Source organism: Procambarus clarkii, chromosome 18, assembly GCF_040958095.1.
Source record: "Procambarus clarkii isolate CNS0578487 chromosome 18, FALCON_Pclarkii_2.0, whole genome shotgun sequence".
Lineage (NCBI taxonomy): Eukaryota > Metazoa > Arthropoda > Malacostraca > Decapoda > Cambaridae > Procambarus > Procambarus clarkii.
In genome coordinates, this window is record NC_091167.1 from 28,118,163 (window position 1) to 28,136,565 (window position 18,403).

The 18,403-nt window shown below is 43.2% G+C and overlaps 1 protein-coding gene and 2 non-coding genes across 3 annotated transcripts in view; 1 reads left to right on the forward strand and 2 right to left on the reverse strand.

The window, feature by feature from the left end:
• The window catches only part of LOC123754561 (uncharacterized), a 125,096-nt gene that overhangs the window by 2,993 nt on the left and 103,700 nt on the right, over positions 1-18,403 (reverse strand). Inside the window, 10 exon segments of the mRNA XM_069326762.1 lie at positions 611-3,764; positions 4,111-4,221; positions 8,245-8,486; positions 14,292-14,409; positions 14,956-15,071; positions 16,432-16,535; positions 16,931-17,082; positions 17,177-17,251; positions 17,253-17,270; positions 17,929-18,143. Coding sequence (XP_069182863.1) covers positions 611-3,764; positions 4,111-4,221; positions 8,245-8,486; positions 14,292-14,409; positions 14,956-15,071; positions 16,432-16,535; positions 16,931-17,082; positions 17,177-17,251; positions 17,253-17,270; positions 17,929-18,143 — 4,305 coding nt within the window.
• On the forward strand, positions 12,142-12,213 carry TRNAE-UUC (transfer RNA glutamic acid (anticodon UUC)). Its single transcript has one exon. It is a non-coding gene; the product is annotated as a tRNA-Glu (tRNA).
• TRNAM-CAU (transfer RNA methionine (anticodon CAU)) lies at positions 12,982-13,054 on the reverse strand. Its single transcript has one exon. It is a non-coding gene; the product is annotated as a tRNA-Met (tRNA).

Below are 18,403 nucleotides of genomic sequence, written 5' to 3' on the forward strand. Positions count from 1 at the left end.
ACTTTGAAAGATAAGAAAGAAAATACATATAACAAAAATTTGAAAGAATACATATAAAAATAACATTTTAGTTTTTCTGATCAATGAAAATTTTTAATTCAGTTAATAAAGTTCTCAAGACTTTAATATCAACATGGCAATTAGAAATCTTGAAATCATAGAAAATCTTTGATTACAAATTCCTTTCATAACTGCTATGGGTATTGCATGTAAAAATAATCTCTTTGTAAGTCGTATATGAAGCAAATAGCACATTATATTTAAAAAAATAGTTACAAGATATTTAATATTACTTATAATATTTTTGTAAGTTAGTCATTATTGTCAGGTTTGTGGCCACTTAAGAAATTAACATAAAATACGTTCTGTAGAGTTCACCAATTTCTTTGAAATAAAGCTCAAAGTGTTGCTAATAATTAATGTAAGATTTTCTATATCAATAAAATGCAAATATTGAAAAATATTAAAAAAATGGTTCGATGCTCCTAAAGAGAAATAACCAAGTTTTGTTGATTGCAATTCAATATTTTCTAAAAGAAGCTTTATAAAGAGAACATTTTGTTCAGTTCATGACTGGATATGGATAGGGACGTGAGCACGATAGCGGCACCTACCTGAGGTACGGTGGCGGGCGAGGAGACGGGTGCAGGGGGCGGCCGCACGCCACCCGCCTGGCTTGCAATGCCGGAGAAGTTAATGTTTATATTTTGGTGGATGCCGCCCACGCCAGTCACACCCACGTCCAGCGCCGGGCCCTGCTCCCCACTCCCATAAGTAATATGGAGCTTGCCTGGGTTGATGGGCTGTACATCCACACTTCTGGGTGCTGGTGAGTGGTGCCGGTTGCTGGGAACAGAATCTCCATCGAAATGTTGAGGCTCTTCTGTCTTTTCAGAAGTAAGCTCTTGACCTTTGTGGTAAAGGGACTCAAGCGCCAACCTTTCCTGTTGGCGACACCATTGGAACATCTCAAGATCTCGCCAGTCGTCATTATGGCTCGGTATTTCTTTGGTTGGTGCTACACCCTCAGCAGCACCACGGCCGCTCTGTATCGTTGGCACAACGACGTTACTCAGCTTACCGCGTGGCCTCCTTAGCTGAGACTCTCTCCACTCTTTCGTCAAATGAGAGAAAGGGTCATCTACCTTCTTTTGCCTGCTACTATTAGACTGTCCAGTAGACAACGATAAAGGTTTTATTCCTGCGACAGGTTTTATGTGTTGCAAATCGCTGATCACGTTCAGGTTTGTGCCGCAGATTTGTTGACTTGATGACTGGAGTGGTAAGTCATCCGAGGAATATACTTGACCAAAGCCTTGTGAATAACACACTTCACCTGAGGTTTGTTGGGAGTAGTTAACTCTGGCAGGCACTGCTGATCCCATCTGGGTTTCCATGTTTTGATGCCGCTGAGTGTCAGAATTTACCCAAGATTGGTGTAACTGTTGTGAATGGGCACTAATTCCACTTTGAGGCCGTGGATGCCACGTGTCTTGCATCTCTTGACCTGTATCATATATAACATAGTTTGCATCTGTAGTTGTGGCCTGCTCCTCTTCATGACGCTGTACAGAGGCGACACTGGTATGTGAAAAAGGAGTGGCTGTCATCTGGGAGTAAAATTGTGCTGGATATCCTGGTGGTTCTGGGACGTGGCTGGTAAGAAATGTCTGTCCTTGGTGCTGTGCTGGAAATTCTCCATGTTCATCGTTAATAAGTCTATCACTGATATATTTATCGGAAGACATCACATGCTGATTATCTATCTCATTTGAAAGAGGTGGATTTTGACCGGTAAATTCAAGTGAACCCGGAGTCCGTGATATATTCTTACTTTGAATATTCTTCACGCCATACGGCAGCAGCTGCTTCTGATTAGTATGTACACCTGGCGGCCTCATGGGCATCTGAGTCTGACTAGTTTCAGTGAACGATGCTTCAGTCATAGAATAATTATTAGTTTGTCCAAATGGAGGTCTCACTGGCCTTTCGCCCTGACCGACTTGTGGCCCAGGAAGTCTTAATGGATTTTGGAAATGTTTAACTTGTGCACCTTGACGTAATGGTGGCCTTTGCATTTGGCCAGTTTGTGCATCCATAGGCTTTTGAATTATATTTACCCGTGTTCCTGAGAGGAGTGCTGGTCTCTGAGTTTGTTTAGTTTGTTCACCTGAATTCCTCATTGAATTTGTATTGTAATTAGCCTCTATCACTGATGGTCGTAAAAATCTTTGATTTGGCATGCTTGAAGGACGTACTGGACATGGATATCGATTCATCTGTGCTCCCAAAGGTCGAACTAATTGGTTATTCTGGTTGATATGCGTTCCCAAAGGTTTCATAAGCCGCTGACTCTGATTGTGTTGCAATAACTGAGGCTGGAACGAGCTGTTGTTATTGTTTACACAAGGATAAGCAGGCCTTTGACCCTGTGTCTGCCATGGAGACTGCTGTGCCGCCTGCTGGCTCTGTCCCTGTGTCTGCCATGGAGACTGCTGTGCCGCCTGCTGGCTCTGTCCCTGTGTCTGCCATGAAGACTGCTGTCCCGCCTGCTGGTTCTGTCCCTGTGTCTGCCATGAAGACTGCTGTGCCGCCTGCTGGTTCTGTCCTTGTGTCTGCCATGAAGACTGCTGTCCCGCCTGCTGGTTCTGTCCCTGTGTCTGCCATGAAGACTGCTGTGCCGCCTGCTGGTTCTGTCCTTGTGTCTGCCATGAAGACTGCTGTGCCGCCTGCTGGTTCTGTCCTTGTGTCTGCCATGAAGACTGCTGTGCCGCCTGCTGGTTCTGTCCCTGTGTCTGCCATGAAGACTGCTGTGCCGCCTGCTGGTTCTGTCCTTGTGTCTGCCATGAAGACTGCTGTGCCGCCTGCTGGTTCTGTCCTTGTGTCTGCCATGAAGACTGCTGTGCCGCCTGCTGGTTCTGTCCTTGTGTCTGCCATGAAGACTGCTGTGCCGCCTGCTGGCTCTGTCCCTGTGTCTGCCATGAAGACCTTTGACCTACAACATTTCTTGGAATCATTGGTATATTTTGTGTTCTTGATTCAAGATTGGATGCCTTTGGAGCGTGTTGTCCCGGCTTCACCTGTGTCATCCGAGGTCTTTGGCCAGCAGTCTGAGGTGTTGTTTGTTGACTTTGCTGCATGTTGGGAGGCAAACATGGGTTTAGCGACGGCAGTCGAGTGGTCGGTTTCTGGGGCTGATTGAGTTTTGTGCGATGTTGTCCAAACTTATATTTTTTCCAAGAAACACCTGATAAATCTTGTTTAAAATAATCCGTATCCTCTATTCCTAGGGGCTCGCTGAATGCTTCGTCGTAAGTCTCTGCTGAAGTCTGCAACTCCTCCGTAAAGTTTTCCTTCTCCATCATGAAAATATCCATATCTGGAAAATCTTGGTTTTCTTCTTCGTCAAAATTACTCACGTTTTCAAAGTCATTCAAGACGTGCTCATCGATCAGTTCATCTGCCAGATACTCTGTACTATTTCTGACAAAGTATCCGTCATTACTTTCAGAGGACATTTGGGTATTAGCAGAGCGTTGATTGCCCTTAGCGTTTTCCTGATACGTGTTGCGGGTATTGTTACATTTGTATATATTTTGGACTGCTTCGGGTTGGTGTGTGTTGTCACTAACGTTGGATTGGAGAGTAGTGTTAGTACGTGAAGGAGCAGTAGACCTGATGGGGGCTGGGGCGTGCATCAGACGGGGACCTCGTGAGGAATACTTGAACTGTGAGAGTCCTCCTTCACCACTCGCCACCATCTGCTGCAGACAAATGGCTTAAGAATACATTACAGATAAAACTATTAGGTCATTAGCTTACAACATTGATCCAATTATAGTCACCGTTTAAAAATTAAATATGTAGCCTTAAACTGTAGCAATTATTACATGGAAAACTGTGGGAGAATGAACAAAAGTGTGTGTTGGAGAATATCTATGAGGGGGGCCATCCGGTGTGAACATTGGGACAACATGGCTGCCTGGGTATGTGTTGTGTGTGAGTATGTGCTCACCTAGTTGTGTTTGCGGGGGTTGAGCTCTGGCTCTTTGGTCCCGCCTCTCAACTGTCAATCAACTGGTGTACAGATTCCTGAGTCCAGATTCCTACCTTAATCTTCTTAACAGGTGTCTGGGGCAGCTGGCTGGCTCTCTTGCGTATCTCCTGCACCACCGCCTGCCCACCTGACCTGATGCTCTCCATCCGGCCACTCACGCCAATCTTCCCGTGAAAACAATTGGTTAATTAAGCCCCAAAACATCATCTTGCAGTACAGAGGGAACTGATATCTAAGATATCACACCACAGGTGCGTTTGTGGGTATTGATGGTCGCTTCTAATTATTGGGGGGAACATTGTTTAGCAAGGTTTTGAAAAATGCTTTGATAAGAATTATTATTCTACACTTGAGTGTAGTGTTAACGGTGGAAACACGTGATATATCGGAGGTAAATGTTGACAATCCACTCTACTATGGTCATGTGTGTGTGTGTATTCACCTATATATATTCATCTATTTATGCCTCCATGATCGAGCTTTTTTTGTTATTGGGCCCCAACCTTTCCAGCCACCGGTTGTCTTACGTTATGACTCTCGCTTGATTTTCCCACACACACACACACACACACACACACACACACACACACACACACACACACACACACACACACACACACACACACACACACACACACACACACACACACACACACACACACACACACACACACACACACACACACACACACACATTGAGAGGGCAGCCTCTGCTGCCTGTAGAAATAGATCCCACCTGCTCATCATGGGCGACTTCAATCACGGAAAGATTGACTGGGAGAACAAGGAACCGCATGGAGGCGAGGATACGTGGAGAGCCAAACTATTGGAGGTGGTGACAAGCAACTTTTTAACGCAGCATGTCGGAGAACCCACAAGGATGAGAGGCAATGACGAACCAGCGAGACTCGACCTAGTCTTCACTCTGAACGACTCCGACATAAGAGAAATCGGTTTTGAGGACCCAGTAGGAATGAGCGACCACAGTGTACTGGTGTTTGAGTACTTGATTGAAGAAGGGTTATTGAACTCGAGGAGGGATACCGAAACCAAAAGGTTAGCATACCGAAAGGGAAACTATGAGGGGATAAGAAAATTCCTAACAGATATAGCATGGGAAACAGAGCTCAGGGGAAAGACGGCCCAAGATATGATGGATTACATCACGCAGAAGTGCAAGGACGCAGCAAACAAGTTTGTCCCAGTCCAAAAGGAAAACAGAGAAATGAAGATGAGAAACCCATGGTTTAATCAAAGATGTAGGCTAGCTAAGCAGCAAAGTAAAAGGGCATGGAGAAACTATAGGAATAACAGGACACTGGAGAGCAGAGAAAGATACCAGAATGCCAGGAATGAATATGTCAGGATGAGAAGAGAGGCAGAAAGACAATATGAAAATGACATCGCAAGCAAGGCAAAGACTCAGCCTAAATTGTTGCATAGCCACATTAGGAGAAAAACAACAGTAAAGGAACAGGTTATGAGATTAAGGATAGGGGCGGAAGGATTCACTACAAATGACAAGGAAGTGTGTGAGGAATTGAATAAGAAATTCCAGGAGGTCTTCACCTTAGAACAAGGAGAAATTCCAGAGGTAAGTGAGGGAATAGCTAACCAGGAACCACTGGAAGAGTTTGAGATTACCAGTGGGGAAGTAAGGAAGTGTTTACTAGAGTTGGACGTGACGAAGGCTATAGGCCCAGATGGAATCTCCCCTTGGGTTCTAAAGGAAGGAGCAAGAGAACTGAGCCTACCACTCTCCATAGTGTATAACAAATCACTGGCAACAGGGGAACTGCCAGATATTTGGAAAGCAGCTAACGTAGTCCCGATATACAAGAAAGGGGATAGACAGGAGGCACTGAACTACAGGCCAGTGTCCCTAACCTGCATACCATGCAAGCTGATGGAGAAGATTGTGCGAAAAAAACTAGTGGAGCATCTGGAGCGAAGGAACTTTGTAACACAGCATCAACATGGGTTCAGGGATGGCAGGTCCTGCCTCACAGGGTTACTTGAATTCTACGACCAGGCAACAAAAATAAGGCAAGAAAGAGAAGGGTGGGCAGACTGCATATTTTTGGATTGTCAGAAAGCCTTTGATACAGTGCCACACAAGAGGCTAGTGCGAAAGTTGGAGATGCAGGCTGGAGTGAGAGGGAAGGTACTCCGGTGGATAGAGGAATACCTAAGCAACAGGAGACAACGAGTCTGTGTGAGGGGTGAAGTCTCAGATTGGCGAGACGTCACAAGTGGAGTCCCGCAGGGGTCAGTCCTCGGACCTATACTGTTTCTGGTATATGTAAATGATCTCCCAGAGGGTATAGATTCGTTCCTCTCAATGTTTGCCGACGATGCAAAAATTATGAGGAGGATTGAAACAGAGGATGATAGTAGGAGGCTACAAGATGACCTGGATAGACTGAGTGAATGGTCCAACAAATGGCTGTTGAAGTTCAACCCGAGTAAATGCAAAGTAATGAAACTAGGCAGTGGAAACAGGAGGCCAGGCACAGGATACAGAATAGGAGATGAAGTACTTAATGAAACAGACAGAGAGAAAGATCTAGGAGTTGATATCACACCAAACCTGTCTCCTGAAGCCCACATAAAGAGAATAACGTCTGCGGCATATGCGAGGCTGGCTAACATCAGAACGGCGTTCAGGAACCTGTGTAAGGAATCATTCAGAATCTTGTACACCATATATGTAAGACCAATCCTGGAGTATGCGGCCCCAGCATGGAGCCCGTACCTTGTCAAGCACAAGACGAAGCTGGAAAAAGTCCAAAGGTATGCTACTAGACTAGTCCCAGAACTAAGAGGCATGAGTTATGAGGAAAGGCTGCGGGAAATGCACCTCACGACACTGGAAGACAGAAGAGTAAGGGGAGACATGATCACAACCTACAAAATCCTCAGGGGAATCGACCGGGTAAACAAGGACGAACTTTTCAACACTGGTGGGACGCGAACAAGGGGACACAGGTGGAAGCTGAGTACCCAAATGAGCCACAGAGACGTTAGAAAGAACTTTTTCAGTGTCAGAGTAGTTAGCAAATGGAATGCATTAGGAAGTGATGTGGTGGAGGCTGACTCCATTCACAGTTTCAAATGTAGATATGATAGAGCCCAATAGGCTCAGGAATCTGTACACCAGTTGATTGACGGTTGAGAGGCGGGACCAAAGAGCCAGAGCTCAACCCCCGCAAGCACAATTAGGTGAGTACAATTAGGTGAGTACACACACACACACACACACACACACACACACACACACACACACACACACACACACACACACACCCACATACACACGATACATATACATATATATATCACAACATATAAATGCAAAGAACCGACTAAAGTCCCAAGGACTTTCCACCGGGGGTATGGGGGCCAAGGATCCACACACCTTGGGGTGTGGACACCAAATAAAGCGAAGGGAAGGGCATAGGAGACTCAATCTACGAACAATTAAAAAAATAAACAAAAAATAATTCTTCATCAATATGAAACAGGATTCTTTTGCATTACTAAAAATCAAAATATGACAAATTAACTTGAAGCTTCTGGAGACATGTGAGCATCGATGCCATCAAATGTGCCTCGATTCTCGTGAGTTATAGCTCCTTGCGTTTGTGATTTGCCGTTTGTATATATAAATATGATAAGATTCTTAAGATGTTCTTGTAGCTGTTGTTCCTAGCTATCCATACGTAGAGTTAGACCAAGCTATTGGCAGCTCTTTGAAGTCATACTGATATCTAATAGGACGGGTGGTGAGGATTTCGCCAGTCTGGTGAAGAGGTGTAATGGGGACATATTCGGCTAAAAAAGTTAACACTCTCTGAACTTGACCATAAGCTCTGCATAAAACATAATTATGAGAGACCATAACACACATGAAAGTGATAGCTACACATATAGTCTACCATAACACATATGAGAGGGATAGCTACACATATAGTCTACCATAACACACATGAGAGTGAGATCTACACTTATAGTCTACTATAACACACATGAGAGTGAGATCTACACATATAGTCTACCATAACACACATGAGAGTGAGATCTACACATATAGTCTACCATAACACATATGAGAGTGAGAGCTACTGATATGTTAACAAGCACGACATATGAGAGTGAGAGTTACCCTGACACACAAACCTGCTGACCTTGCAACACCTGTGGGCGCACGTTTGCTTGTTGGCACAGGTGTGGAGGCAGGCACGCCGCCCCTCCTCCACCCCTCCTGCAGCGTGGCCCTTCTCGCCCTCTGCAACCAAATGGAAAGACAAATGAAGGACATGACCGAAGCCGATACAGGAAATGTATGCACCGATAAATAACCTGATATTTGTATCATTATACATCTCTATAATACGAACAGTAAGCAAAATGGAGAAGCATAACAAAGCTTGCATTGGGGGCCCCCAAGGCATAAATCATTTGAGTACTCAAGTCCCGATCAGGGTTCGAACCTGTTACCGGGGGCAAGGGTGATGGAGAGAGCAGAGGGGGAGAAGTGGGAGGGGGACGACGTAACAATGATACTTGCTGTATTATTCTATATATATTAACATTTTTGTATTTCCCAGAAGGCAGAAACAGGTAGATGGAAGAATGAATATTACATCAGTCGAGGGTACAAAATTCCCCAACCTAATAGCGAGTGTATTTTAATTTTTTATTCCGGCATTCTATAGTGACCTTAACGTGTGTGTGTATTAATATTTCATGCTTCTCTTGTGAGGTTTATTTAAATAACGCATGGGATAATATGAAGGGGTGTAACGACCGCTTACCCTGTCGTAATAACCGCGGCCACTATTGTAATAACCCAATGTTCCCCAGTATTAATCCTGTTATCTTGTGATCTCTCATAATCGTACTATACGCTCTCTATTGTAATTCTCCGTCTTTCTTCACTCAATACCCCAGCTTAACACTGTTACAGTCCAGTATGACCCCTCACTGGACTGCCACGTATGTAAGAGGAATATTAAATGAGGAAGATACACCAAGGACAAGGGTTATTAGTAAAAAAAAACAATAACAAAACACATTTACACTGCCACCACCTTCCTGACCAACCATACCTGAATGTGTCAATCACCGATCCCCCAGGAAGGCAAGGAATCAGTAACCATGGGACTCCGGGTAATATGAATTTCCGTAGTAAATTCTGGAAAATTAGTTTGTGTAATTTACGTTACTAATTTAAATCCAAGGGCAACTTTAGTATCTAATTAATAGTAGGAGAACATGGGGGCTTCCAATACAACACCTAAAAATGACAAAGTAGCAAAATATATCAAAGGGGAGTTAAGTGAATACCACTGGACAAGCTATACCATTTATTTTATGAAACATGTAAATTAAGACAATTTGAACACATCACCTATTCTATTTCCCTAGAGGCACAATGGATATTTACCGAGGACACAAAAACTCAAGTGCTACTATACCTTAAATACCCGCACTACGGCCACGATGTTGATGGCTGCCCTCAGCCCCGAGGATACGGGCTTGCGGCCCTGTTCCTGATACACTCCCAAGACACACTGATGAAATTTTGTTTTTCCAACTTATTGCTGGGAAGGATTGCTCCTCCCACCATCTAATACAGCCCCAGGGCTCCACCCATTATTTTTGGCCCTGGCCAACCATTTAACACGTAGGCCTGAGGTCTGGCTCTCTAGGGCCAATAAGGACTTGGCCCTTATCTCAGGCCAATCACCTTCACTGATCTGTCGTGGAAAGCTACATGAATTTCTGAAGATTGAGTCAGCTCTCCCCAGCTAGAGAAGGGGGACAAGGCGCGTCTATGGAGCCCAGACACCTGCGAGCAATGTTTACAAAACTGATAATTTATGTTCAAGCCTGTCTCCTCTAAGATAGGAGTAGGGACATTTGACTCTGCCTGGCATGGGGAAGGCCGCTGCTGAGAGGGACAGAGAGGGATGAGAGGGGGTGGAGAGGGAAATATCTGAGTGGGGAAGTTGAGTGGGAGAAGCCAAGGTATCCACGACCACCCTACCCTCAGGTCAACCTCTTGACCCTGACAAATGGGCGACAGGGGGGGGGGAAGAGGAGGAGACGAATGACGGCCAAGGGGAGGGGAGAAGGAAGGAGGGGAGAGGGAGCAGGTCAACCTCTTGACCCTGACAAATGGGCGACAGGGGGGGGGGAAGAGGAGGAGACGAATGACGGCCAAGGGGAGGGGAGAAGGAAGGAGGGGAGAGGGAGAAGGAAAGGAGGGGAGAAGGGGAGAGAAAAGAGGGGAGAAGGGAGAACCAATGATCTGAGCCCCAGATCATTACAGGGGCCTGAATGGTTATTGCTTGTCTAGGCTACGCAGATAACGAGGCGTAGCTAACAATGACGATAACAATATAACAATCACGATAACAATGACATACACTGTCATTGTGTGCAAAATGGAGGTAAAGCGTGCTTTATATATTATATGATATCGTGTCAGTTTTGGTATTACTGTATTTACAGAGTACAGGAGAGCCTAGTGGAGTCGCCCCACAACCCAAAATTAATATATAAAAAAACGAACTTGATATATAAAATTAGAAAGCTGATTTATATATATTTTATTATTATTATTATTATTTTCGACAGACATGGCAAATTCCCTTAATAATTAATTTTTCAGAAGGAAATAATCTTGTGCTGTAATAGATACATTTCAATCTAAGAATTACGATATGCAATTCATATAGTTTAAAATCAGACGAACTGTGCAACCTCACCTAACCTAAATAGAGCAATTATTCCTCCATTCTGTATAACTGTTAAAATTCAACCGATGTTAAATAATTTAAGAATCACTCAAATACTGTATGTCGATATCATGATATTAAAACAAAATTAACGCTAAGATACTGTACCGGACTGTACTGAGAAAAGAGGGCAAAATTAGACGCGGTAAATATATGTACTGTACCTTAGTAGTCTTTACCAATACTGCCTACGGGCTGAGTCTGGGGGTCCATTACCTTCTACGGGACGGGTATGGAGTCTACTACTGTCTACGAGATGAGTATGGTGTCTACTACTGTCTACGGGATGAATATGGAGTCTACTACTGTCTACGGGATGAATATGGAGTCTACTACTGTCTACGGGATGAATATGGAGTCTACTACTGTCTACGGGATGAATATGGAGTCTACTACTGTCTACGGGATGAGTATGGAGCTGAGGGAGTCTAATACCGTCTGCGTGATGAGTTTGGGGTCCACTACCGTCTACGGGATGTGTATAGAGTTCACTACTACCTGCGGGCTGAGCATGGGGGGTCCAATACCGCCTGCGGGATCAGTATGGGGTGCATAATAAATGAACAAAACGAAGCAAACCCTTGCTAATTAGGCCTAGTCGACCCACTGCTATTAAAAATGCATCATCCAAGAGTTTTAAGAGACAATTAACTCTTAATTTTATCGTGGCTGCATGTGTATTTTATCATGTACTCACCAGGTAAAGTGAGTACATAATAACATACACAGCAACAATAAAATATCCATGTATTTTATCCTGGATAATATATTAACCAAAACTGTATCGAGGGAGATTTACCCCTGGGGGGGGGGGAGGTAGATATACCCTGATGGCTAATCAACCAATCAACTAATCAACCTGGCTGGGTCTGTCTGTCTGAAGAGAAGACCTCCCTGGCTGAGTCTAGGGTGTATAGTAAAAGTACTAATTATTAATAACAGTGCACATTCACTTGACGTCACTGCACGTTAGGATTCCCGACATTTGAGTAATTTGGTATATTTCTGGATATTTGGAACAGCCTAACCGAATAGACTGCAGCTTTATACGCTTCAGAAACAGTAAGTATATAATTCAATAAATATGTACCTTCAAATGTGTAGTGTTAAAATGTCTAAGCCATTTGATGCATCACCGGTCAACAGCAACTTTGTGCTTCCATCGGAACACTAAGCTTACACATATAGGCTTCGTATTTCTTTTACTGCAATAATAATATTGAATAAAGCTTCTGTAAATGAGGAATTTTCCTAAAACGCGTGATCCTTACTCTCAGATCCCATGTGGTCTAGTGGCTAGGATACCTGGCTTTCACCCAGGAGGCCCGGGTTCGATTCCCGGCATGGGAAGTAGTTTTCTTTACAAATCCAATAGTACGAATAAATGAAGAATTGAGTCATGAAATAAATAAGAATTAGAACTGAGATATATACTGGGGAAATAAGATGTAGTTTACCACTGGTGAGCCAAAACAGATTTTGGTACAATTTATATCACACTACTGAGATGATGAGATGAGTCTAAGTCATATGACTTAGAATATAAACTACTTTGCAATAGCCGCATTTCTTAGAGCACATTTGTTTTGCTCTATACTTGTTTCTTAATTAATGTTTCCAACCAGATGTACACATCCTTAACTTGGGGTGACGCCTATCATGCTCCCCACGACCATCCTCTGAGAATGGGGGGGAGGGGGAAGGAGTGGAAAGCCTAGACAGGTGGGATCACAACTTACAATGGGTTCGAGACCCACCACAAGAAACTGTACTTGTGGTCGATCTCGAGCCCATTGATGATGTAACGATGTGTATTGAATTTTGTAACTAGCTCATCAAGATTGTAACTTGCTTAGCTAAATTAATCGTGGGGTTCAGTCCCTGAGCCCATTATGTGCCTCTGTAACCCTTTCCACTACCGCCCACAGGATGGGTATGGGGTGCATAATAAATGAACTAAACTACATACTTGGGATACTTAATTAACAATGTTAACAATGATCCCAGCAAGTGTACAGTTTTTAATGTTACACATTTCTTGAACAGTTGTGATAAGAGATATCTCTAAATTATTTCATAAAATAAAATTAGTGAGTTCTAAACTAGACAGAAAACAAGTGCCCCGAGTGAGGATCGAACTCACGACCTTGAGATTATGAGACTCACGCGCTGCCTACTGCGCCATCGAGGCTACAAATAATTAATCATTACTTCCTTTTTTTTCAAAATGTCGTCTAGTTGTGTTGATTATGAATTTAAATAAATAAATGTTTATAAATGTTTATTCAGGTAAAGTACATACATACAAGAGGTTTTACACAAATTGATAGATTTATAGATAGAGGTAGTACATACAATGCCTAAAGCCACTATTACGCAAAGCGTTTCGGGCAGAAACAATTTCAGTGTTTCATTTATTAAAGAGAAATTTGAAGAACTTGGTGTGTAAATATTTAGCGGTCTGGTAAGCTTTGGGGCTCCGCCTTCAGGAGATGACCTTCTTTTTTTTAATTATTATTATAAAGTTTAGGTATACACACCAGTGCGTTGCTGCCCTATTCTATTGGAGAAAGTGCAATACCAGACAACAAAAATCATTCCACATCCAAGACTTGAGGTCGATCTCGAGCCCATTGTTGATGTGACGACTTATATTGAATTTTGTAACTAGCTCATCATCAAGATTGTAACTTGCTTAGCTAAATGAATTGTGGGGTTTAGACCCTGAGCCCATTATGTGCCTCTGTAAACCGTTTCCACTACCGCCCACAAGATGGGTATGGGGTGCATAATAAATGAACTAAACTAAACATCCAAGTCAACTCACGTACGAGGAACGGTTGAGGGCGGATCTCATTCAAACTTTTAAAATGCTGAACAATTTGAAGGATGTCGATATAGACAATTTCCTCGAAAGGTCAGATGTAACACAAACAAGGAGCAACGGTACTCACCCTAGTTGTGCTTGCAGGGGGTTGAGCTATGGCTCTTTGGTTACGGTTTACAGCTCAACAAGCCACAATGTAGGACTGAGGACAGGAGATGTTATTTTTTACCCACAGAGTTATTAACCCTTGGAACCGCCTACCCGCCGACGCCGTACATGGCAAAACTTTTGTTAACTTTTAAAATACAGTTGGAAAAGATCATCATGGCAAATGGGGGACTTTCTACAAACCACCGGCTTCCTCATCCAGGCCACTAGTGTTAGTGACTCTCAGGTAAACTCTATATGAAGGAATAGAAAGTGTAGATCAGCCCCTAGCTATGAGTTCATCTAATATCCCAAACTCACAGCTGGTTAGTCATATATGGAATCATGAGAGAACATGAAATACGAGGCTGATCTATCAGCCTTTAATACCAGTATCTGGGTACAGCACACCTTCCAATATATAGTGGTTACAGTAGCTCAAAGTACCTCATACCATTTGGGTTCAAATCATTAATAACAGGACAATCACGCATATAGTGTTGGAGAGTATGTCCTAGATCTTGCTCAAATAGTTCACAATTGAAATGTTCGCCATTGGAGGGATACTTTACCTGCAGCCACCAGAGTTCATAGCTATCTCTGATAAATACAGCCATGTTCTGTATTATAAGGTCTAGGTCAGCGGGTGTTAAGAAACCTACCTGCACGCCTACAGGTACGTTCTGGCATAGATGTAGAGTGCCTTATATAGCGACTATTGTCAGCCTCTTGTTGAATCACTTGTGATATAAAAAGATTATTGATATATATATACATATATATATGTGTATATATATGTATATATATATATATATATATATATATATATATATATATATATATATATATATATACATATATATATGTGTATGTAATATTAACATGCATAAAGCCTTTTCCCAGCAATATAGCACAACTCTGCTAACTCCAAAACAAAAAGAGGACCTGACTGTGTCTTACCATGAATACTAAAAGAGGGAGCAGAGGCACTAAGTGTGCCACTCTCTATGGTGTATAATAGGTCACTGGAAACTGGAGACTTACCACAAACCCACAATTCATTTAGCCAAGTTACAATCTTGGTGAGCTAGTTATAGGCAAGAGAGGTAGTATAATACTTGCCAGGGTGCGGAGTGGGTGAGTGGTGCCGGCGTGGTGGTGGTGGTGGTGATGGCCGCAGGTGGGGGCCGAGGCAGGTACCGGGGACTGTAGCTACTCTGCACGTCCAGACCGGCTGTACCGGGTACATCACTCACTTTAGTTAACACCTCTCGTATAACATTAACACTTTAGTTAACACCTCTCGTAAAACAAATAGTCTTCTACTGATGCAGTTTTATTGCTAACATTGCTACTTTTTACTGGTGTATTTTATTTATAGGTGGTTTTTAGTAAAGTGGGCGTTTGTACTTATCAAAAGAAATTTTACCAACTGTAAAAAAAGTAAATAAAATAAAATGTCTTGATCCAAAACGTTATTTTTTCAGTATTTTATGTATAATATATCTATGTCATCACAGGGTTTTACATATAGTTCAGACAAAGCTCAAAGCTCTCCAAATGTACTTACTAGAAAGGAGACGAGAGAGATATAAGATATAAAATAATATACTGTACACGTGGAAAATACTGTAGGGCCACATCCTAAATCTACACAGTAAAAAAAAATACTGTTGTGAACGATATGGAAGAAAATGCAGAATAGAACCAGTGAAGATCAGAGGTGCCATAGGCACAATCAGATAACACTGTATAAACATCATAGGTCCACGGTTGTTCAACACCCTCCCAGCGAGTATAAGAAATATTGCCGGGACCATGGACATCTTCAAGAGAATACTAGATAGCTTTCTTCAAGAAGTACCGGACCAACCAGGCTGTGGTGGGTATGTGAGCTTGCCGGCCGCTCCAAGCGACAGCCTGGTGGACCAAGCTCTCACAATTTATTTTTTTTATTAAGTTATGAGGTACATCTGTCAAGCCTCGCCTCGGGCCAGGCTTGGGGAGTAGAACTCCCAGAACCACCAAGCAGGTAACAGTACAAGAGGTTTACTATGTATATCCCCAATACTTCTGAAAATGAATAATGCAGTTGCAATGAGTCTTTATATTGACGTGACTACCATGTACAATTATAAATTCAAAGTAGTGGAGGAGCGTGTAGATCACGAGTACAAATGTGCTAGTGCTTGCGTGTGATAGCGTCAGACAAAGGTGACGAGAGTGACCTCAGTATCAATCCTGGGAGAAATGTTAGAAAACTGAACATTTCAAGAAGAGCAGAGAAATGAATGCATTCACAAAGAAATCAACGGTCATGGTAAAACAGTCTGTGATGAATGATGAGGTAAGATGACTCTTCTGGGTGACTTTGGTGGGTTGGGATAAGATATCTGCAGCTATGGAATTACTTTATCCACCTCCGAGGACATCCCTACACTCAAAAAAAAATTGCTTCATATGACTTGGGAGATGGGGGATTTGTGTATCACACACTACGTATAATCCTTCATATAGTCTAGGATAGCTGGATAAGTGCAGAAGTACCCATGTTAATGTAAGATAATAAGGATAAAGCAATATGGGGTACTGACCCCAGGTCTCGGAGATGAGGTTGACGGCCAGCTCGTCCCCGGCCCGGGCCCTGGCCACTCTCACCACCCTCACAACGCTCCCAGAGATGACCAGCGCCGCGTCCCTGCAACCACACCACAACCACAGACTATCAACCGCAGCTCTTCAACCACACCACAACCATAGACTATCAACCACAGGTCTTCAGCCACACCACAACCATAGCCTATCAACCACAACTCTTCAGCCACACCACAACCACAGACTACCAACCACAGCTCTTCAGCCACACCACAACCATAGCCTACCATCCACAGCTGACCAACCACACCACAACCCGTAACATTTTATTGATATGCCTTAAAGTTCAATAGTTGATTAATTATCGATATTTTATTAATATTAAATGAATTAATAATTTCAAAGTAACATTTTAATCCTAATGAATATTATCATTATTCACGTCAAATAAACGTCTGTGAATAAGTTTACAAAGTGTTGATGTATTGTGAGACTGACGTGACTCGCTGGTGATGAAGAACCTTGTTGTCTGCGTCGCCCAGGATGAGTCTGCAGGAGTGATGTCTGGGGGTGGTGGCTGCACCTCCCCGCACCTCCTCACTGTTGGCCAGGCTCACCCTCACCCGCACCTCACTCTCCTCAACGCTCACCTAAAAATGAAATATATATATATAGAATATACGCTAGAAGTGGCTTTGTATGTAGTTAAGGAGAGTAAAGAGGTACATGCACACACGTACATACCTTGTTGATCTGTTCCAGCGTGAGTTCGTAGCGGGGCAGCCTCGTCGCCTGGTCGCGGAGCCGGTTACCGAAAGGGCGGCTGTCTGTTGAGGATCTGTATCCCGCCGTGGACACCGGGGGAGAGGGCGTGGGGAAGAACTGTGTAAGATTCATATGTATCCTGTTGAGGACGCAACCAATCAAGGAAGAACCTGGGCACTCAACCAATAAGGGAAGAACACCTGAGCACTCAACCAATCAGGGAAGTAGTCAAGACACACACACCTGACATGGCAGTTGCAACATAATTAAGTGAATAAGAAGCAAGTGGACAGTTCAGGTGTGTGACTGAGACATAGCAGAAACTTAAACAAAACAAACAATAACCCAGACGAGGCTAGTGCGATGTTTGGAAGGTTAGCTCTCAAGTGGAAGGTTTAGAATGGACATAATAAATAAATATATATGATTGAGGAAAGATAAACTTTGAAAACTTAAAGACTTATAAGAGAAGTAGATGGGAAAAGTTGTTGAAAACATAATAATTAAGTAAAATAACGTGTACTGAATTTGCAAGTGTTATGTTATGATATTATAAGCCAGAAACTAAATGGTGAATGAACAAATCCACAAGGGCCGTGACGAGGATTCGAACCTACATTCTCGTCACGGCCCTTGTGGATTTGTTCATTTGATGCATCACGTTATTGTGATTTCTGTGTATAAATGTTGTATGATATTATAAGCCAGACAGTAAATGGTGTATGGTATACCAGCTCGATGTCCCTGGGTGAGGCGGCCTCAAGCGAAGTGAAGGAGGTGATCTTGGCGCGGACGAGGCTGGCGCTGAGGGTGGGACCAATCTTGTCCAGCTGACGGGTGACGTACCTGCTGTTCTCCCAGAGGCGGCAGCTGAAGCACTTGTTCAGCAGCGTGGTGTTGAGCTGGAGCTCGTACTCCGCCCTCGTCGCCCCGTACTCCGCCAGACCTGCACCGTCACGCCACACACACATATATATATCTCACCAACTCATTCAACAATGTATTTCCCATCATCCACTTGAGGCACTTAACTTTAGTAAAGAAGTGTACACACACATTGTAATATGGTTTATATAACAATAAAGGCAAAACACGCACTCTCACAAGAACGGCATCTGCCTCGTCTTCACTCACCGCCTCATATACAATTTATGCTGTTTGGTATGTACTCATAATAATAATTGACATGTTTAATACAATGATTTA